Source organism: Copadichromis virginalis, linkage group LG10 (assembly GCF_057382275.1).
Source record: "Copadichromis virginalis isolate Kocher_CV1m ecotype Utaka linkage group LG10, C_Virginalis_male_GT1.1, whole genome shotgun sequence".
Classification (NCBI taxonomy): Eukaryota; Metazoa; Chordata; class Actinopteri; order Cichliformes; family Cichlidae; genus Copadichromis; species Copadichromis virginalis.
Window position 1 is genome coordinate 13423692 of NC_140627.1, and position 23285 is coordinate 13446976.

Genomic DNA, 23285 nt, shown 5'->3' on the forward strand with positions numbered 1-23285 from the left:
ATTCCCAAGCTGCTTTAAAGAATAGATCCTCATCACAAAAGCGAAAAGAATTCCAGCTTGACTGGAAATTGGTTCTTACTAGGTGAAGGGTATCAGTGCAAACACATAAAATATGTGCATTTCAATGCAGTGTTGCACTTTGTACCGTCTGGGTGTTTTTAAACATATTTGTTGTCTTGCAAGGCATATCAGTTTTTATCTTTCAGTGCAAACCCTCACTGTCTTCTTGTCTAACACAGACGACGACAGCGATCAATGACAAGTCAGATCAACACAGATCCATAATAACAATGCTTAACCGCCCTAAAGAGCTCTCTCTCCTTACAATGCCAGTGGATTATCTAGAATGGAGATCATAATGTGTCAACGCTGTGCTTTTAATTTCTCCTCAGCGTGCCTGATAATCTGACTGACATGCAAGAGACAGGAAAATTGATGTGGCTGAGATGTCTTTCCATTCCACCAAAAAGGGATTTCTATTGCACATTGTTCTTTTGCATAAGGCTTTCAGCAAAATATGAAAAAAAACATGGCAGATTTCAATGGAAAAATAGAGAATAGAGACTATTAGTGCCATTTTGTGCCATGTTCCCCTTTTATTTATAGTAAAAATCATTTATACAGCACATATCCACAAGATGCTTTATAATGTCATTTAGAAATGTGAAACGCTCTGGGAGTTATAAAATGCTAAAGTAGCTGATAACTTCACCAGCTCAATATCTCATGCTAGCATGTAGTCACTTTTTGCAAACTATCATGTTCTCCCTTTTCTTATTTCTTTATATTACCCCACGGTCAGCGAGAACCCCTGCCGAAAAACCTGCTTTGTGGTTTCTATGGCAACATGGGGAATACTTCATTGACATGATGAGTCTCAATTAACTTGGTAAAGAGGCTCATTAGTTAAGCCTTTAAATGTTATGCAAAACCATGAAACTCCCTATGTTTCCTCTCGACCGTTTAGCTGCCAGCTAAACCTGATCTGAATGCTTGATGGGGTTGAAGCTTAGCACTGAGACACATGTATATGATTGGTCCACTGCAATAAAAAGACAGGATGAGGAAAGAACTAACCCTGTGTGTGTTAAAGAGAAAGAGAGTGAAAAGGGAGAAATAGGGCCTGAGAAGATTAAATGTATAGGAAAAGCAATACAAAAGCTGCTCCCTTGTAGCTCATTTATTAATGTGTTTGCTTGATCTGAAAGTGAATAAAACATAAATAAGTAAATGAGTTTCTAGGAAGCCTGAGGCAGAAACATCAATTATCAAATCAAATTTCATATAGAAAATAAATCAAATTGTGGTTTAGTTTATGCAACATGATTCTGCATGCTCGATTTGCAACATAATTTAATCGGGACACAGTGCAGCTTCTGAAGTAAATACTTTCATGCATTACAGAGACACGCCATCAATAACTGCGGCAGTCTCCTGATTCTTTTCAATGTTTAATGCTAACACCTCGAGGACCAGTGGGTTAGAATAGAATAGCCTTTATTGTCATTGTACAGAGTACAACGAAATTGGAGTGCCACTCCCTTGGTGCAAGTTTCAATAATAAATATAAATGTAAAATATAAAAAGTACAAAAAAAAACAATCGTAAGTACTCAAACAATAGTATGTACAATATATACAGGATAGCAGCATTAATATGATGACAGTATGAATAGCAGCATAATATAATGACAGTGACGGTATGGAATAGGTTCAGTTGTTTTTGTGCTTATTTACTACGGTGATAGCTCTGGGAAAGAAGCTATCCCTGAATCTGTTTGTCCTGGTTTTATGTGACCTGTACCGTCGGCCTGACGGTAATAGTTCAAACAGTTGGTTGCTGGGGTGAGAGTGGTCCTTGATGATATTGCCAGCTCTGCTGAGGTACCGAGTTAAAGTTAGAGTTGCTTTTATGCACTCCTCTCCTAACCATTCAACCATATGATCAAGTCCTCAGATCAACCTTTCAAGTTCAAATCGCACTCCGGGGACACGCTGCCATATTAGATTATCACAAAAAATGTGACAGACTTAAAACAGTCTATACAAAAACTGGCAAAGATGATCTTCAGATCAAGCCTAGTTTTTTAGTTTCACTTTTCAAAAGTACTGGCCTAAGTATTAGCTAAACTGATAAACTGGAAGTGAGGTCTTACCTCCTCAATGCTTTGATCAATCAAAACCAAAACCAAGCGTGGGTTAGGGGGTTAGGGACTCCAGAGCATGTTTGCAAATTTGTGGCTTTTACCATTATTTGGGACTCCAATAAGCAGATACCTCTTGAATTATTAGCCTTAAAACTAATTATGAGACCTTTCAACCTAACTGTAAGATCGTAAGGCAGTGGCAACATGTATTTTCTTCAGAACAGGTGTATGGACTTTGCAGTCCTTCCTTTGGTTGTTCGTGAAGAAAAATCACCACTGGGGATGTGCAATAAGCAAAAACACATTTTTCCAATCAGAGCTCACAGCCATGCTTTTAACATGATCAAAATAAGTTGCCATGGGGACTGTTAGGTCCCCTTATCACCTACTGAACTGCTCGGCCCCCTCATCACGGCTTGAGGTATTTTTTGAAGGCTTTTCTTGGGATGCTTTGGTAACAGACTTTCTTTTTTTTTGTAAGTTTTTGATTTACCCTGTGTATATACTTTTTAGAAAACAGTTTCTAGTCATACATTTCAGGGTGTCTGTTGACGCAGACAGAAGTTACAGAATCACTTAGTTTGTTTTCGTCTGCTGCACTTCATCAACTCTTTCTCCAAAAGATTTCACACCTGCTGCAGTAGCTGAATATGTAAAACAACTCGAGCACACCTACATAGCTTCTTTCTAGCTGAAAGCGTTTTCTGGTTTGAAGCTGAAAATGCAGCTCAGAACTGTTGACGAGGGGGAGTGTGTCAGATTTCTTGTCTTGACACAGACTGCTTCACACTCGCACACAGCAAAATACAACCTGTGCTCACACTTTACAGATTTACAGCACATATTCTGGCAAAGCAAGTGATATCAAGTCCTGTTAGAATGCATAATGCAAACAGTGGTTTCACAAGAAATCTGAAAATCTGATGCAGTCTGCAAATAAAAATTCATGCTTTTGAGCTGTGCTGAAAGTTTTCTTGTCCTTTGTGTTCCCCCAAGGGCTGGACGACTGCCTGCAGCAGTACATCAAGACCTTTGAGAAGGAGAAAGTAGGGGGGGAGCAGCTGCTGCGTATCACCCACCAGGAGCTGGAAGATTTGGGAGTATCCAGAATTGGCCACCAGGAGCTGATACTGGAGGCTGTGGACTTACTCTGTGCTCTGGTGAGTCCAAGTTTCCCACACCATCTTCCCACTACTTTCTACTGTCACTTTGGAAAGTCAGTGCTGTCGGATGAAGTTTCTGTCGAACATTTGGCACCTCTGCAGCTCTGTGAAATCATTTAACAAGTCAGTGAAGATAACAAGTTACAGAATAAAGATATTTTCCAGTAAGCAGTTGATATATTTAGTAATGATGCAATTTCTATATTGTTATTATCACTGCAAAGACTGTCAGTTAACGAAATCAGTCATTCCAGGAATAAGTGGATGTAGATAGGATTGCTTTAGGCCCCAACTTTTAAACATCACAGCAAATCTACCAGAGTTACTAATCTGGCCAAAAGATCTTCCACAGGCAAATCTTACAACTGTCGTTAGTGTTGACATGGATTACTGCTTCATCTCGAAGGGATTTCTGCTCTTAGTTTCCCAAAACACAAGTTTTGTTAGTGTCAGCATGATAGATTGCTGTTCTGCTGATTTGGCTAATGTGCAGCTGGAGTAGCTGGAGCATAATATTTATTCTCCTTATAATATTCATTCTGGATGTTACTGCATACAGAGTAGAGACCTCGACTTGTTTCTAACACGAGAATGTAAGATTTAGGGGTCAGTCATGTAATGGCCAAATGAACGGCATTAAAATGAACGAATATATACTGCAATCATCAGAAGCATGCTACAGATTAAAAAATGCACTGGAAGCAGATTCTGGTCTCTGTGTGCAAATATGTTACATATAAAACTGGGGACTCATGAGCAAATATATCCCTGGAGCGTAAAGGGGCGATTCGGCAGCGGCACTAGCATGTCAGACGGAGAGATGGAAAGTTATGTAGCTTAAATAGACCACCAGATCAGGAAGGTATATTTGGTATATGATGCAAGGAGAGTGACGCAGAGCAGCTTGAGCTGTGTTTCTGAACTAGCTTGGAGGCTTTGCTTCATTTAAGGAACATTTTTTCTTAAATGGAGGTTTTCCCAGGATAGCTGTTCCCAAATGTTCTCTTTTGTCCGTCAATGTGAACATATTTTTAGACCCTACTTACTAAAAGTGTCCATATTGGTGCTTAAAATTTGCAGTGAAAATGTTACAATTTATTTACTCTGGAAAACACGATTTGATTGATGAAGTAATTTATTATTGTTTTTTACTCTTTTACTCACTCTTAGATTATTTATAAAATAACTGTTTGAAATAAGGGACAAATACCGTTAAGCAGTTTGTACTGATTATGTTGGGGTTTGGAAACTTTTCACTTTATATAACAGGAACTACACGAAAGAACTATTTGGTGTTGGATTGGATGCTCAGTAAGTGTACTTTATTGGTCCCCGTGGGGAAAATCCCTCTCTGCATTTAACCCATTCACTCAGTGAAGCAGTGGGCAGCCATTGGGCGCCCGGGGAGCAGTGTGTAGGGACGGTACCTTACTCAGGGGTACCTCAGGGTAGCTGTTCAGGGGAATCGAACCCCGACCTTCCAATCATGGGGCCACCACTCTACCTACTGAGCTATCCCTGCCCCACTGTAGGGGGTGTAAGGGTGAATCATATAAATGCTTTGCATCTAATTGAGAATACTTACTCTGGCCATGCTGTCCAGTTTACCACAAGAGGAAATGAAAATGTAAAGTCTTTTTGTAAGGTGTCTTTAGCATCCAGCTAAATAATTTTCTCTCCTAATAATTTCCTTTATTTTGAGGGTTTTTTTTATATTCACTTGCACATATAATTCCAGTATTTAATTCAAATTTTCTGTTTTTGAACCAAAGAAAGTTAGACTGCAGTAATATAAAAGTAAAAGATGGTAAATGATAAATGAGAAGCAGAAATAACAGAGACAAGGTGCAATAAAGTTGGACCTGGGTTTGTGTTAACTCTTGAGATCTATAGAAAAACTGGGTGGAGATTACCAGCCTAAGGTCACAGATGCAATCTGAATCTAAAGTCCACTCATCCTGCATCGCTGCACAGGGGGCCCTGCTTCAGCCCTAAAGCTTCTTATGTAACTGGGATTTAGTTTTAAGTCTCTCAGGCACTGCTGTATTAAATATGATTAGTGGCCCTCCTGCTGCGCTCTCCCCTCCCAAGAAACCCATGACATGATAGCTGCCCATAGGCCTACACGTGCAGTTAGCCGCAAAGTGTAATGAGCGCTCAACGATGCTCAGGCGTGCAAAGTGACAGCTGATTTCACACATTTTCATCATATGTGGAGCCTTTCTGTTGTGGAGCGTGGTGGGCTGGTCGGCTGTAGTATTCCTATTCATAAAGTGCCATCAGAAAACAATTGGTTTCTATCTCCAGGCTGGGGATATTCTTGGAATGTGTCACAGTGAAAGCAAACACTGACAAACTGGTCAAACACAGTGAATTTACTTTCCTCTCCCCTCTAGAATTATGGGCTGGAGACTGAGAATCTCAAAACGCTTTCTCATAAGCTTAACGCATCTGCCAAGAACCTGCAGAATTTCATCACAGGCAGGCGGCGCAGTGGCCATTATGACGGCCGAGCCACCCGCAAGCTGCCCAACGACTTTCTAACTTCAGTGGTGGACCTCATTGCTGCTGCCAAAAGCCTTTTGGCGTGGCTTGACAGGTGAGATTTGCAAAAAGATGAATTTAAACATTTGGTAAGTCATGTGTAAACATGTGGACGCACACTGTGAAAAAGGGCCCCACAGAGCTGTGTAGATTCAGGTACTGGTCCCATTTACAACTACATACACAAACACATAAATACAGGTTCACATGGACACATATTTATATGCATACTGGGTATATTCTTGCATACATTTCCTTAGATTCGTCTTAGATACAAACTTACAACCGTGCTAATTGCAAGCAAAAAGATATAATAATAATTTGAATTAATTATAAATATATAACTGACATCAAACAGGAATGAGACAGTCCTGTTTACATGCATTGGTACATGTAGTCTGATTTGGGATTTGTTTTTTTAACAGATACAGACTGGTTTTGTTTTTCTGTGTAATGTCCATGACCAATCATTTGACAAGAAAAGATGAGTAAAAGTCTTATATAAGTAGATTTTGACAGGGTGGCCAAAAAGACACCGAGAAAGTCTATTTATATGTCTCTTTATCCTTGCTTCCCTGTGGGATTGTGCCAGTCTGTGTGTTTGTGTCTGTTTGTGTTTGATGAATTTGGAAGTTCAAAGCTGACAACGTTCAGCAAAAATAACAAAGTGATTTGCTTTGCCTTTCCCCCATTATAGCTGACATGATTTACAGCATTCATCCCAATTAAAATTCACTAATCCGTGTTTCATTTCATGTTTGAAAATGCTTAATTGTTGACCAAATTGTACAAATAGAAACGTGGGAGTCGACGCTGCGTTTGTTGACAGTGGATAGGACGCACTTGTGAGGTTATTTGGAAAAAGCAGAACAGCAACTAATAATCTCTGCTCTACGTCAGCTGCTCTCGGCCTTAGGAGAAATGTGAATATTATTAAATGTGTTAAAAGCATTACAGACGTCACATTCCAAAATAAAAACCCCAAAACAGACTAACATAGGCAGAAATGTGAGGAATCCTAAAATGTAAAGGGAGAAATGCTGGTAAAAAAAATATGTAAAATTTACCAGTGACTGAGTCTCAAAGGAAGAATGATCTAATGGTTCATTCCAGGTGCTCTTTCTTTTTCAGATCTCCATTTGCAGCAGTGGCAGATTACTCTGTGACCAGAAACAATGTTATCCAGCTATGTCTTGAGCTCACTACAATTGTACAACAGGTAACAAATATGAAATGATTTATTGTATCATATCCTGTTGTACTGTATTACTTCATACTGTACAGAGCAAACTTGGGATCATCACAAAGCCTCTGTCAGAAAAAAGGAAGCTGATCCATATTAAAGTATAACGGCAGAATTGGAAAAATACCTGGTTCTTTGGTAAATGTGCTTATGATTTTTAAAATGAAATCTCAAAAATGTTTCTTCATTCCCTGCATAAATTTAAAATCTTTCTAAACCCTAAAGCAGATATACATTTACACAATTTTTTCCCCTTTCAGTACATCCTGCTTTTTTATTAGTTTTAGATTTTGCAGCTGTCAGTGATAATGAGAAGCTGAAATTGGACTTGACTACTTCACAACTTGTTTCTCATCTGTCAGATATGCTTTCATGTAAAGCAGCATCCTAATTAGAGCCACCTCAAAGAGTGACCTAAAAATATATTCTAAAGTGATAGAAATGATAGATGCTTATCATAAACTGCAGTTTCATTTTATTGTATCTGGGTCTGTCAGTCATATAGAGCCTCTAAAGACCAGTTAAAACTAAGAGAACTATACAGGTTTTAGGTTGGGCTCTGTGGACTATAATGTTTATATAGAGTTAAGAGAAAAATTAAAGTGGGAAAACATTAAAAGTGAGAGTGAAAGAGGGCAAAAGGGAAAATAATTGAAGGCTGAGAGAGAGGAAGACTGGCAGAGTGAAAGAGAGAGGGAAAGATGTGCCTCCGCATTGGTGATTCATTTGTTTTGTGTTTGTGCCTGCCTGTGTGGGAGTGTTGGGGGTTATAGGTGCCAAGCTGCTCGGTTTTTGCTTATATCCACCTACAGCAGAAATGCCAATAATAACTTCATTTTGACAAATTCTCTTGAGGTAACAGTGCTTTCTGAATATTCCTCAGGACTGCTCTGTGTATGAAACAGAAAACAAGATCCTGAATGTGGTGAGTTTGAAATGTTGTTCTATCGAAGAAATAATTAAACTAATATGTGCAAGCCTGAAGATTGTATTTATCCCTAATGTGTCCTCCGCAGTGTAAAACACTGTCTGAAGTGTGCGACCAAATTATCTCGCTCTCCTCGGATCCCATGGTGTCCCAGTCTGCACATTTGGAGGTTGTGCAGCTCCCCAACATAAAATCCACTGAAGGCTTGGTAAGAGTGACCCTCCCTCAGACTCTCAGAATCACACCCGTTTTGGGGAAAGGGGTTCGGTTTTAATTATCCAGCTCAGATTTTGTATCTCACTTTTTCAAGACTTATGAAATCTAGATTTGAAAGAACTTTTTTAAAGGATTTTTTTGGTGTAGCTTCAGAAACCCAGCAGAAACATTCATGCTGCTTTATTGTAAAATAATAATAAGTACGTAATAAATTCTTATTAGTTTGAAAAGATACTATAATAAGTCAACAAATAAATGACACATTTTATGTAGACTACATAGCCACATAGCTGATTAACTAATAATTACAGGAAAGGCAGAAATTTGTAGGTATTTCTTAGGAGTGGTTCATCTATCACACAGTAATCCCAGGCATACACACCTTGTACTTCACTATACGTAACAAGGCGTACATAACAAATACACATAACAAGCATTTCAATATACTTTTCACAAACTTGAAATATACTTAAAATATCAAGATGTTAAATTGTTTTTCAGGTTTGATGAACACAGGGAAAAGCCAAAACAGTAAAGTACAAAACTTACTAATGTGAATCGTACTAATGACGATTAAACAGCATGACAGAGTATTTTGTTTTATACAAATATGGCATGTGCAAATTCTCTTAAGCGTTTCTCTTACTCACTGCGAACATATTTCTGCTCAAGCCCAGTACTAACTTTGCCTGATTTTCCAGTTAAAGTTTTTATAAATACAGTTTTCTAATGGAACAGCACACACTTACTTTTTGAAGCATACAGAGGCTATTTTCATTAAAGGCTTGGTCAAGCCTGACTACAGCTGTATATATATTTGGTTATCTGTACATACCTGTAGAGGCATCAAGAAGTAGGCATACAATTTTTCTTTTGATTACTTTTTTTTGTCATATCTATCTCTGGAATTTCAACTAGGGGATAATAATGTCATGTCAAGTTTTCTGGGAATGACCAAAATTGCATTTCAAAGCAAACAGAACATCTGAAATATGGATTGTAGATTTTAAACCTTGCGTGCTGCTTTTCAGCACGATATCTAATGTAACTCACATTAGCTGACCCCAAACTAGGTTTTGCTGAGCTGGTGGGCATGTGAGTCAGTGGATAAAATGTGACATAAAAACAACATATTGGCCATATTCAGATGAGTGAAATGCAAGCAAATAGAATACAGCAACCGGCAATTCTGTTAGCACTTACTTTTAGGATTGTATATAACTGTTTAGAAGCAGAGAATACTTTTCTTGCACTGTATATAAACGCTCCCCTTTGTTGGACTCCATCTTTGCACTGACCTACACTCGGGCACAAGCTCCTTGCTTGGGGCCACAGTGAAAGCCCCACCCCCCACACATAAACGCTAGCATTGGGCATGGAAGTTCTTTCATCCGTTCAGTGAAACCTGAACACAACAGTGGGTCAAGTAGCCTAAAAATAAACCTCTTCCACTCATCTTGAAGACTGGCATGCTGCTTCTACGTTTCTGCGTGTGACTCGGTGTGTGTGTGTGTCACATAGTTATGCATGTATTTTCATGCATATCTGTGTGTAAATAGTTGTGTGTTTGTTTGTCTTGTACTTTTGACCCCTTTTAGTGAAAGCCTTGAAGGTTTTTTTTTTTCTTTTTGCAGCACCAGACTAAAAGTATTTGCAGATAAACAATCATTTATCTTTGATTTAATCTGCTTGCGAGGGACTCGTTACATGACACAAGTTTGCAGAGTGTTCTGTGCATTTAAAGAAAGTGCACCCGTGTGATATTTTATGACTTTCCTCTAGTTGTTTAAGACTACTGAAACAAATTGAGATGTGTATAAAAGCACTTTCCCTCTCAGGCTTTCACTGAGTAAAAACCCAGATTTTCTACCAGTTTTGCACCACAAGCAGATTAAAACAAATGGAGATTTGCAAATATGGAGTAGTCTGTACTGTAAATGACTGCGGGGCTGAGCTGAGGTGCAGATGATGCTGACTCCTAATGCTGTGCTTTACAAGGCAGTCATTTACATATCTGCTATATTCCCACAGGGCATGTATATCAAATCAACATATGATGGTTTGCATGTGATCACCGGCACCACAGAGGGAGTAAGTGCAAATGTCTTTCTGCTCACCTTTGCAGAGTTTCACCTCACTGTTCGTTCACTATTTATACTTTACTTGAATCAGAGCTGCTTTTAATGACTCGGTCTCTCTGTTTTTCCATCAGTCACTGGCTGACCGCTGCAAGAAAATCCATGCTGGAGATGAAGTCATTCAGGTCAATCATCAGACAGTGGTATGGTCGTGTTCTTTCTCTGCCTTATTATTGTTGTTTTTAAAAGAAAATTTGTGTTATTTGAATTTGCACGTTATTTGCATTGCATTTGCAGATTATTTATGCAAATGTTTGTTTAATTTTGACATATTTTTTACATACATAAAGAAATTATGAATGCATGCTGTTGTTTTATACGCTCCTGCAGTTCAGTGCTTTTATGAGCCACTGCAGCTCAACTGTTATTGTCTAGGATACTGGCTGTAGTGTCTCTCATAGTAGTTTTTGAGGGCTATCATGGGGTCAGTTGGATTTTCTGTTAAAAGCAGATCAAGAGGTACCTGCTTCAAAAAGGTAACTTGTGCTAGCGAGAGTTCTGTTTTCGTTCCTAGAAACTAGTGGTACACACACATTGTTTTTCTTGATAATTAGACGATTCTTGCTAGTTGCGATGCACCTGAATGCAACTACCAAATTTTAGCCTTCTTCTTCTTTTTTTTTAATAGATAGCAGAAAAGAACTGAAAAGCAGATGGGAAATGGAAATAATAAAGTGTATAATCCAGGCTCAAAGTGGGGATGTTGCTGTTCATTCTTTTTATTTCAATACATGGCTTTTTGACCTCAAATTGTTCTCAGCTGTCCCCAGATTCAGCATGAGCACTTATCAGCCAAAGTAATTGCCATTGTTTCTGTCAGTGAGAGGCATAACTGCACAAAATGTCTGTTTCTGCAGCGTACACAGCATGATGAGCAGAAATGAAAGGGAAAAAACTTTCAACTTTCACTTTTCCGTAGCGTTGAATTTAAATATAGCACCCATTGTTTAAAATAATTGCTACTTGTGTGTGCAACAGCGAGATTTATGATAATTACACAGCTCAAGTCAGATTCATTTCAGTCAGTCAAGTCACCCACTGAATGCAGCCATGTTTTGGAGAAAAAGTGGAAATGCAGAGTTGATTTTCATTTTACCGAAGCATGCGTCAGTCAGAGTCATGCTCCTCATGGGGCACCAAAGGAAAATGCAATGTATTCAAACAAAACTTCTACGGAAGCTATTTTAGCCTGTCATAGTAATGTAAATATTAGCATTACATAAGCCCAACACAGAAACAGCTAATTGAAATAGGGCCTTGAAGTATAGTATAAATGATTTGAGTGATTTTGCAGACTGATTTGCAAGACATTCTCAGCTCTTTCTAAACAACACGATTATGATGTATTGGTTGCCCGAAATTAGTATGTGGGGTAGGACTGAGTAATAGGTGTTCTCAAACAGAGGATGGACTCTTGCAGCAGCCTAAGTAGGCAATACATTACTGCAGTAGAGTTACATGCTGAGCTAAAACTCCACTGTTACTCATAAACATCGCTTAAATCAGCTTAAACATTGTTAATGCATTTAATTTATTATGGCACAGTGTAGAGCAACTTAATTACGGCTGATTGTTCACAAACGTTCCTTTGAGGGTTTAGAGAAACTGCATTGAACTAGATTTGTCTGTGATGGCCCAGATTACTGCCACCATCTCTTCTTACAGGAAAATGAGATAACAAGTCATAAAGAAAAGTTGTTAAATATCTTAATACTCAAGGACGAAAACACCACCAAGTGAAAAAAAACAAGGCATGTTATAAATAGTTGAGGGATTTATAATTAAGGCAGTAGGGAGTACTCCAGCAAAAAGACACAGAGCAGAGTTCACTGGATCTGAGCATCTTTTTTCATAAGAAGTGGATGTAGAAATGGCAGCTAAAGCAAACGAGTTACATCAAAGGAAACGAATGAAGAAAAAAAAATGCTCTGCCTTGTGATTAACTTGAAAACATGTAGAAAGACCTAAGGGTTTGCTAATTTGTAGGTTATTTTGGTGGTGTTGTGCACACAGAAGTAAATAACTCGTGACAACAGTGATAGAGTCTGGTGCAGGAATGGCCATTAAATGAAAAGCTTCAAACACATAAAATATCACATACACTATGGTACATTTTAACGCTCACGAGTTTTATCTGAATTTCCAGTGAGATGAAACAAAAGGAAGAAACCAATGACTTGATGTTGTATAAGAAACACTTTAAAGCAGAGCATTTCTTTACCAAGTAAACAGCTTAAAAAGCTGAAAATCAGGGATTTACTGTTTTAAATAAACACTTTTTTGTCTTCGCACAGAAGAACATTTTTTTCTCTACCATAGAATAAAGAATAAAAGCAAAGTGTCTGTCTGTCTGCCTGTTCAGTCAGTCTATGTCTTTAATGCACTTTCTGTGAAGAATTTCTGTGTAGTGGCTGTAAGGGTGAAAAATTACTTGGCAAGGAACAAAGTGATTGCCAGGTCAGAGGCTGAAAAATGTCTGGTACTTCAGGGTGCTTGAAATACACGAGACATACTGAAAATTCAGTGCGGTTGACCGAGCGGGGGAATTTTTTATTTTCCTCCCCAAACTGGACCTGGCATATTTGGTTCAGCAGCAGAGAGTGTTTCTCTGGGCGGGATGCTATTTGTGCCAAATATCATTAAAACTGGGTTAAAGAGTATTTACATGGCATGCAGCTGTTCGCAACACACAACATCAGGCTGTACCACAACATGGCAGGAGGCGTGCAAGATGCCCTGAGGCATCCAGCTTTGCATTAAACATCATCATCAACATGAACCTCAGAGGGCTGCAGGCTGTGCTACAGTTGTCAACCATCAGGATCCATGTGCATTACCAAAATAACAAAGTAACAGCACCTCAAATAAAACAGCTCGCATTTTCTGGTGAACTGAACTTCAAAAAAAGATTAGACATAAAGAAATGACTTCAAATCGTGAATGGAAACTACCTGAAATACAGACAGTTAATAAGAAGACTAAATGTGGCATTGTTACACTGAAATATCAGCTTCTTATGCCTCCTCTCTGATGATAGCATCACTGAAGACATTATGTTTTAAACCCGCATCCTTCCCCTTTTCATGATCAGACTGTCTCAGGAATTTTTTGAAGAAATTTGTTCAGGTTTGGTCCAGCTGTTCATTTATACCATTTTAAAAAAACAAAACATGCTTTTTAAGCTCATCTGGCTCAAGAACCAATGAGCTTATGCCATGGTAAGGGGTCCATTGATAACCCATCCATTTGTCCAACCACAGCTCATAAGACTCACGCCTCCTGCTAAAGTATTGGTCAGAATTTAAACAAACTTACACACAATGATCACCTAACGGGTCTTTGCCCACACTCTTCTCAAGATTAATGTCACCTTTGTCCTTTTTACAGGCATTTTAACCTGTTAATTGTCATGAATCTTGAACTGGGTGAGCTACTAGTATCATTGATGTTCTGGTTGGATCCAAAACTCAAAAATTGTTACATTTTTCACATAAATGTCTAATAGTATTGAATGATAAAGTAATAAAGTAATGGACAAATGTCAAATTTAGTCAAGTTTTTCTGTAAGAACTCTTCTGGTTATTATTCAGGAGCATAACTCTGGAACTTAAGGATACATTACAACCATATTTCAATATTGTTCAGATAACAAACTTTAGAGCCCACCTATTAAATTCTATAATGATCGCTACATATGTGAGTCTACAGAGACAGATACTGCAGCATGAGCATCTGGCAGATGAAGGTGAATTTTTAGAAATGCAATAGCTTAACAGTCCATCAGCTAGTTATATGAAAATTTCTGTGTAATAGTAAAAAACTGATTACATGATGACGGTCATATTCTCAAATATGCAAAGGTAAACTTCACTAATACATATGGCAAAAAAACAACAAAAACAAAACACTCCCTGTTTATTTAGTCTAGGCAATATTTCCAGTTATTTCTGCAGTCTAAGGCATTAAAATGCCCGTGTGGGTTGAGGAAACCCTTATTGAGCTATTCTTGTACACTAGGTGGGCTGGCAGCTGAAAAATCTGGTGAACTTGTTGCGTGGAGATCCTGCAGGTGTCACCCTGACGCTGAAGAAATGCCCCCAGAGCACGCTCACGTCAACCCCTGCTCTGCTGAAAAACATGAGATGGAAACCATTAGCTCTGCAGGTATGATGACTGCCTTCATGCTCCACAGATATAGCTTTCATTCATGTCTCTGTGTGGCTGTTGATGTTGTTCGCTTGTGTTCATCTCTGTGCCTGTGGTGAATATAAACGTACAAAGCTAAACACCAAAAAATGCGATCACCCTAAAATAGGTAGAATATAAAATGAGAGTGTAACATGAATCTGCTTGTAGAGTAGCGTCCAAACTAATCCACTTGACTCCACCCACTTTGTGATCATAACTTTTGACTTTAACACTTTTTTTTTTTTTATCAATTATTACATGTTTGTAATGCACCTTACAAATCTCAAACACTCTTCTTTTGACTAACTGATGCCCAGCATGATCCATACAGATTTTGACATTTCAGCCCTAAGTGGCATCTGTTGTCCTACTTCAGCCAAACCAATTACAATATTAGGACCGTGTGCCTGCGCCAGAATGGGTGGAAATGAGAGGGACGTGTATTAAAGTAGTCCAGCCTTTCTTTGAGTCCCATTCCAGAGAAAATGTTTTCTCCCCCTGAGGCCCTGAAGCGCAGTGCTGCTCAGCCTCCTCCCCCTTCACGTCCTCACATTCTTCTTCTCCACCTAAATCGAATCTGCTATGTCGCTGGCATTTTTCTGGGGCAAAAAAAAAGAAAAAAGCCAACCAGAGACTGTGGTGTTTTCTGATCTGAGCTGTGACTAAAATTTAAAATGTCAAGGTATTCTGCTAAGTTATTGAAAAGAACATTGCGCGGTGACTCATATAATGGTCTTATGATGGAGCACACAGACCACTCAGTGTTACATCTCAGCTATTGGTCAGCGCTGAGTTTATGCAGCATAGTTTGAGTAATGTCTTATTAGTATTCTATTGTTGAAAACCCTTTTTTTTTTGGAAGTCGATGATTTCTTGCGATTGGATTACATTTCTCCGACTATTCAAGTTAAGCTGACGATGTTGCATATTCTTATTCTTACAATACATTCGGCAAATTTGTTTTACATTGTGGTGCTTAAACACAAAGACATGTTTTCTTTAGAAAACAGTCTACTGTACATAACAAGCAAAGTAGGCTACGGCCAGATCCTCCTTGACCTGACTAAGAGGGATGACTAGACCGCACGCCAGCCTCTCTTCCTCTGTGCACCAGTTAGAACTAAAGCATCAGAAACGTACAGTACACAGCTCATTTCATGGTTGAGATGCTCAGCTGCACAGTCTGAACAGAGTGAACACTCCCGAACTGACTGACTGAACTGCTGTGAGCTCCAAATTTTCATTGTGTCGGTCCCTGTAACTGTTTCTCTCGCTTTCTCTCTGTCTGCCTTTTTCTCTGTCTTTCACACATGCTCACACATACACATACACTCACTTACACACAGCCAATCTTCCCTCAGAGCCCCAGCAGCAGTGTCGCTACGCCGACCAGCACTTTAAGCACTCCGTCCAGGAGGAGTAGCTGCGCCCTGCAGGACCTCTACATTCCCCCTCCTCCAGCAGAGCCCTACACCCCCAGGTGAACGCAGATGTAAAACACAGAAAACTTTGCTTGCTTTGCAAAAGCTACCAGAGTTTTCTGCTCTAAGTGTGACTACAGGGCAGTGTTTTTATGTGCACATTATGTACGACACAGTCATGTTATTTTATTGAGTGAAGGTGTACCGTTGTATCAACAATGGCAGTGAGAGGAGGGGAGTCTGTTTTAAAAGATAGAGGTGAAAAACAATGAAAAATATGTGAAAAAAAGAACAAAAAGGAATGCACAGTTCATATTTTGAGAAATCTTTAATGTAAAACAACCACTGACTCATTAATTACACCTTGCTGGTGCCAGGTTGGACCCATTTGTGCCTTCAGAACTGCGTTAACTCTTCATAGCATGGATTCAACAAGGTGCTGGAAATGTTCCTCAGAGATTTTGGTGCATATTAACTGGATTATATCACACAGTTGTTGCAAACTGCAAATCAGCTGCACATCCATAATTTGAATCTTCCCGTTTCACCACAACCCAAACATGCTCTGTTGGCCTGAGATCTGTTAACTGTGAGTAGTCAAGTCGTTGTCATGTTCAGCAAACCAGTTTGAGATGATTTGAGCTTTGTGATGGGTGGGATTGTGATTGGGTGGTATCCTGCTTAAAGCACCCATCAGAATCATGGTGAGCAACAATACTCAGGTAGTCTATGGTGTTTAAATGAGGCTCAATTGGCACTAAGTGTGCTAAGAAAATATGTCCCACACCATTACACCACCAGCAGTAGCCTGAACTATTAATATAGCATGGTTCCATGCTTTCATGTGAGGTCTGACCCTACTAACTGAGTGTTGCAGCAGAAACTGAGACTCATCAGAGCATCCAATGTTTCTCCAAGTCTTATCCAATTTTGGTGAGGCTGTGTGAATCGTAGCTTCAGTTTCCTGTTCTTAGCTGATTGGCAGTGGCAGCATGTTTTGTCTTCTGCTGTTGCCTGTCTACTTCAGGGTTTGATTGACCTCTTCCGCATACCTTGGTTTTTAAAAAGTTGCTATTGGCTCGATGCGCACTGGTCATTTTCCTCTGGCCCCTGACAGAGGAGAATTACATCAATATGGCATTTTCACACAGAGAAGTGGTGCTCCTTGACATTTTCTTTTTTCCGTACCAAATCCCAGCAGATCAGCAGTTTCTGAAATTCTCAGATCATTCTGTGTGGCACCAAACAGCCCTGCCACGTTTAAAGTCACATAAATAATTTCCAATGCTTGGTTGGAACTTCAGCGCGCTCTCTTGACTATGTCTACGTGTCTTAATGCATTAAGTCAAAGCCATGTGTTGGCTGACAAAATGTTAGGTTTCCCCAAGAAAATTGTTTGGTGATTAAAATTTTACCCATCAGTTTGATTTGTCAAAACTTTTCAGTCTAATTTCACCCATTTTTTTTTGCCACTTTGCCACTTTTTTGACAACTTGTAAATACATAAAAAGAGTAAATGATGCCATGCAATGAAATTCACAGGATTACCCATTTTAAATAGGTTAGTTTGCTGCATTCATTGCTATTGAATGATATCAGTCTGAGTTTTCTACTACAATATCTAGCCTAGCTCATTAGCTGTACCCTCTGCTGTTTGGATTAACTCTACAGGAATGAGTGGGACTAAGAGAGAAAATGAGACAGTGAGAGTCTTTGTTTTCCTTTTTGTTTGGTAGCAAATATGATGCGCAACATTTGGATAAGCTTTACAGTGAAACTTCTGAACATGCAGACAGCTTGTTGCACCTCACGGTGGCTGCAGGTGCTTCTCCCACACTCTTGTCACAAAGTTCCCACAAGAACGGAGCCATGTCACATATTGAAAGGCTCGACTGGTGACACGAGTAATAATTAGTTCCTCCTCAGATTTCAGCTTCTCTCATATGCAAACAACAAACACAGTGCATCGTGTTCTGTGGATAAAGAAACGCTCTCCTCTGAGAGTCATAGAGAAATCGTGAATTTTTGACTGATGCTTGAAAGCTTTGATTTCCCAGGGTCAGCTCCAACACGCGACTACAGATAATAACTAATAAAGCTACACGATTAGTATTGTTTACCCAGAGATATTTGTTTCTGTGTAATGTTTTACTGAATGTATTGTCCCAAGAGGATGAATCTTACTTACTTTGGATATCCCCAAATGCCAAATCAGGCTGGTGAGCATTATTGAGCTAAATATATGAAGTTTGTATTTGTCCTCAGTGGATGCATGTTAGAAATCTCATGTTAGTGATCACTATTTGCAACTGGTTTAAAGAAAGGGAATATAGCTACAACAATATGTGTTATGAATTTAAAATCATGAATAAATACCATTAAAATACCTGGACTTGTACCATTAAAACCATCAAAACTGATAATAAATTGACCACTGCTGTTGAGAAAAAAAAGGTGTTGAATGGGGAGATGTGCTCCTTATTTTTCCCTGCTGCTATTTCCCTGATTATTTTCTCTGTGCTGTGCTTTGTTTGACTTAATACACGTGTAATTGCGTAAACACTACCTAATACCATAAAAACTAGAGCACAAAATGTGTAGGAATCTGCAGCTGAATATAGTAACAAAAAATAATTTCCCCCAGGGATCAATAAAGTATTCTGATTCTGATTCTGATTCTGATTACTCCTGTTTGAGTAATGTTTGTTCAAAACTAAAGTACATTGGCAGTGGAAATGATTTAGCCCCAAGAAATCTAAGTATATACAAAAATATATATCTCCAATGGGGACAGATGGGCTCGGAGCAGAACAACGTCTTCTCTCTGATCTTATTCCAAACCCTGACAATAAAATGACTTCCTGCTTTCTGTTACCGAAGAGATGACAAGGGAAGTCTGCCGGATGATGATCCTCAATCAGATGTCCATGTGGCAGAGGGATCTGAGTCACCAAACTCCTACTTGGATCAGGAGTGTCGAAGGCGATTTCCTCTGGTGGAGGAGGATACTATACTGTACTGTTACGAGTACGACCAGAACCAAGAGGGTGCATCAGTCCGCAGGGGGAGCACGCCCACCTACGGTAAGACCTCTGCCTCATCCGAGGATTCACCGCTGTAATCGTGGGAGCCAAGAATTTAAAGCCGTGCAGATGTGACGTCTTAATGTTTCTAGGTGTTTTTGATTTGTGTGTGTGTGTGTATGTGCGTGTGTGTCTGTGTGTGGGGGCAGGCTGTGTAATATTGCCGTTCCCTGTGCCTCCTTGCTCTAGGGAGGCTAAGGCCCATATCAATGCCAGTGGAATACAACTGGGTGGGAGACAACGAAGACCTGGCCAAGCTGAAGAGAGAGAGCAGGAGAGGTGAGTGGGAGGCAGTGGGAAAGAGAGAAAAAGAAAGGGAGGAAGAAAGGGACAGAGGAAGCTGAGGTGAGTGGGAGGAGATCTCATAATATCCTCACCCTCTCAGATCTCCCAGCCAAAAAGTAGAAGGATAAGCTGGCCTGTCAAAACTGATAACATGCTGGATATCAGCTCCTGCCTGTATCTCCTCCATATGTTCATTATCTATCACAGCTCTCCCCCCTCTTCATCCCTCTCTCTGTTTCTTTTTCCCTCTCAGCTTCGCCGTGCCTCCGAGTTTGGATATAAAAAGTACGCTGTTGCTTTGGCAACTGTATAAATATATTTTCCTAAGATTTTCACATTTTGCTGGTGACTGTTGAGCTAGGTGGTAAATGGAGTGGGAGGAGACTGAATTGCTTTATTTCAGCCTCAAACAACGACTTGAGTGATGTGTTTGTTTCCTCTGAGGATGCTGCTGATATGTTGCTCCTTTGGGCTTTTCAGAAAAAGTGATGGAGCTATATTTATCTACAAGAGGCAGTATTTGGAAGTTTTGAGGGCTTCCTGCCTGACAACGGCTTCCTTGGTAGATGTTTTAACACTTTTCACATATTTTAAGTGGAAAGTCTTGAACCAAAGTCTTGCCGATAGGCAGCAGATTCGGTGTTTATTGACGTTAGTAAGAGCGTGTCGTTAGGATTTAAGGAAAAAAAATATAAATCAGTTTTGGGTTGTTGTGATGTGTATAATAGTCTGCCTCTGTTGTGTCCCTGCAGAGAATTCTCTGATGCATTTTGAGAGCGAAGACAAGACCTCACACGAAGACTTCCTCCTGGGTCGCAGCCTGAGTCAGAACAGGAGGAAGACCGAGCGAGGAGCCAGCCCGACCCATTACACACTCGTCCCTGCCCTCCAGATGGAAGTCTCCCGGTCCACGTCTAGCTCTGACTCTGCATCCTTGTATCACGTTAGTCTGTCCTGTCCACGAAAAGTGAAATCATTCTTTGTCAGAATCCACACCGGGATTTATTTCATGGCGTCATGTGTTTTGTTTTAATTTCGCAGGTTTTTGAACGATCCTCATTGCTTTCAAGATCAAAGAAAAAGGGTAAAGGTAGGATCATTTTTCTGGGATTGAATTTTATGTGCATGCTCACTTGTACTCAAATCCTTATATAAGCAGGTGCTTCATAAGTAGAGTTTTCTGAGCCCCCTCCTCTGTTCTGCTCCCCTGCTGGTGCCTGCAGCTGGAAGTCCTCTCACTTCAATCAGCAAACGGCGGATTTCCTGCAGGGACTTGGGTCAGGGCGACTGTCAGGGCTGGCTGTGGAAAAAGAAAGACGCTAAAACCTATTTTTCGCAGAAGTGGAAGAAGTACTGGTTCATCCTGAAAGACACGTGTCTGTACTGGTACATGAATGAGGAGGTGAATATGATCGTTCCCATAAAAGAGCAATTGATACGTTTTAGACTTCATTCTTCAAGCTGAACTTTGAATTGACTCTCTGTTTGCTTATCTCAGGATGAGAAGGCGGAGGGCTTCGTCAGCCTACCAGAGTTTAAGATAGATCGTGCCACTGAATGCAGAAGGAAGTTGTGAGTGCCTGTTTTTACCTGAACACCAAATATAAATGTGCATTTCTTTTGCATTTAGGCATGTCACATATTTGTACACAGCCCTATAAACATCAGTTAAGCGGTTATCTTCTGCAAACTGGTTCCTGGCAAGAAAATGGGCTCATTCTTAATGTCTGTTTTGGGCCAGATTTTATCTTTTCACCCGAGAAATGAGCAAAATATGTAATTTGTTTAAGCTTTTCATACAGCTCTATACTGAAAATTTAATGGACTGACCATTCAGAGTGGTGGGATCGAGTGCCTGACTCACAAATAGGCAATATTCTGACAGCACAGCAGATGTTATTTAGTTTAAGATGTTAATTTAAATCTGAAATTATGAAGACAAGAGAGAAATTGCTGAAGCAGCAGCTGTACTAATAGTTTTTGGTATATTACTACAACATGAAATATTACAGTAACAAAGATCTTTAAAAAGTCTGCTGACTGAAAATGTCACTGAAGAAGGGTGTGACACATTTTATGAGTCAAACTTGAAATAATTCTAAGAAATTCTTGTGGGGCTTTTTGGGCCCGGAGTGCTTTCTGGTTACAGATGGAGGGCTGGAAGCGTGATGAGTATGTGCACATGCATTTAGTAATTGAGTAAGAGGGGAAGGCTGTGACGTAGTTGATGATTGGGGCAAAACTGTAAGTTTTAAGATAAAGACAGGCAGATACGAAACACTGCAAACTGTGTGCAGGATTAGAAAATAAGGTGATTTCTATCTTAATTGGAGCATGGCTGCCTCACAAAAATTGCGTTTGGTATCATTGCATAACTACCTTCCTTTACTACAGTGGGCTTAATGGAGCTATAGCTTGTACTATGTTTTAGGGAAGAAATTTATTTAGGTTTTTCTGTATAATTAGAAAAATAAATTTAACTTTTGGTTATTTTAAGAGCTATTCTTTCTAATTTTAACTTGAAAGAAAAGAAAATTCTCCAAAATTTTGCTGGTCTAGACCAGGGATGTCAAATGACTCCAATACAGCCCACTGAACAGCTTTGGAAACTGTTAAGCAGGGCGTAAGTTTTACAGCTTTTCCTACTGATAAATACCTTGCCCATGACTATTTATGTTACACCAACATTTCTACAATTGGCCCACAGTAACAAAACAAGCTAACTTAATTAATTAATAAATAAATAAAACATTTTCAGTCAGTCAACAAAAATAATACATCCTTTATGTTTGTTTTTAATGTTTTTGAATGTGAGGACTGTCTAGTCAGTGTGCTACCAGAAACAAATAGTAAATTTATATATTTATTTCTTATAATTTAAGCCCAAACAGTCTTCCTGAGAGATTTCTGGCACTTGTTTTTCTTATATTACTTTATATTATATTTGAATATAAAAGGCCTTGGAGTGACTGTTGTTTTGAACTGGTGACAAATCAACATTTGGATTAAATTGGATATTTATGTATCAGGGAATTAATGTGTAGTTAAGTTTACTAATTGAAGTGTAGTTAAATGTTTCAGTGGTTTGGCTCACTTAAGATCAAATTTGGCTGCATTTGGCTCACGGACCGTTTACAACAGTCGAAATGATGTTTTGCTGCGGTTTACTGTGAGCTTAAAGAGTTAAAATCATTAGGAGTGAAGGATTAGATGGGTTTTGTCATAGTGGTACAGTAGGTACAATGGTTGCCTCATGGTCGAGTTTGAATCTGCTAGATAGCTGGTGCCTTTCTGTGTAGAGTCTACATGTTCTCCTGGTGCCTGCATGGGTTCTCACTGGGTATACTGGCTTCCTCCCACAGTCTAGACATGTGAGATTAATTGGCAATTCCAAATTGGCCATAGGGGTAAACCTGAGCATGAATAGGCGGTTGTCTGTCTCTCTGTAGTTGCACTGTGACAGGCGACCTCTGCAGGGTGCCCCCTGCCTGTCACCGAGTGATAGCTGGGATATTCTCTAACGCCCACAACCACGAATGAGATAAACAGAAGGATGTATGACTTGATGAGTTGCTGTTCAGTACTGAGTTAAACAACAGGAATATTACAGGGTTCGGAGTTGTGTTTAATAATTATGGCTCTATCTTAATTATTTATCTTAATGATGCCCTTCAGCTTTTGGGTTGAAGACTGTGACTGTATATAAATGGAATCGTACTTCATGAGGCTGACTCCAACTTGTGCAACTCCCCAAAATAATCAAAGCGCTTTATCTCATGACGCGCAGTCTTGCTGTTTTGGTGTCAGCATGAATCAGTATATGCACGGCCATGTGTCGGTTTATTTTTCCAGTCGACAGCATTCACATGGAAATGTGAGCCATACGTTGCTGTCCTTCTGCTTACGTGTGATTAAATATGTCCCTTTTAG

At 39.5% G+C, this 23285-nt stretch overlaps 1 protein-coding gene across 6 annotated transcripts in view; it reads left to right on the forward strand.

Annotated features, from left to right (window-relative positions):
* Positions 1–23285, forward strand: part of LOC146699978 (connector enhancer of kinase suppressor of ras 2-like) — a 31434-nt gene that overhangs the window by 2548 nt on the left and 5601 nt on the right. The window contains exons 2-16 of one of the 6 annotated variants that reach the window (XM_085469941.1): positions 3143–3306; positions 5706–5908; positions 6967–7072; positions 7980–8021; positions 8113–8232; positions 10272–10331; positions 10453–10521; positions 14396–14542; positions 15913–16046; positions 18868–19070; positions 19260–19349; positions 20108–20298; positions 20397–20445; positions 20579–20757; positions 20854–20927. In XM_085469941.1, coding sequence (XP_085326067.1) covers positions 3143–3306; positions 5706–5908; positions 6967–7072; positions 7980–8021; positions 8113–8232; positions 10272–10331; positions 10453–10521; positions 14396–14542; positions 15913–16046; positions 18868–19070; positions 19260–19349; positions 20108–20298; positions 20397–20445; positions 20579–20757; positions 20854–20927 — 1831 coding nt within the window. The remainder of the gene's footprint in view (positions 1–3142; positions 3307–5705; positions 5909–6966; positions 7073–7979; positions 8022–8112; positions 8233–10271; positions 10332–10452; positions 10522–14395; positions 14543–15912; positions 16047–18867; positions 19071–19259; positions 19350–20107; positions 20299–20396; positions 20446–20578; positions 20758–20853; positions 20928–23285) is intronic. The other 5 variants (XM_085469942.1, XM_085469944.1, XM_085469945.1 and 2 more) reach the window with 5 other exon arrangements.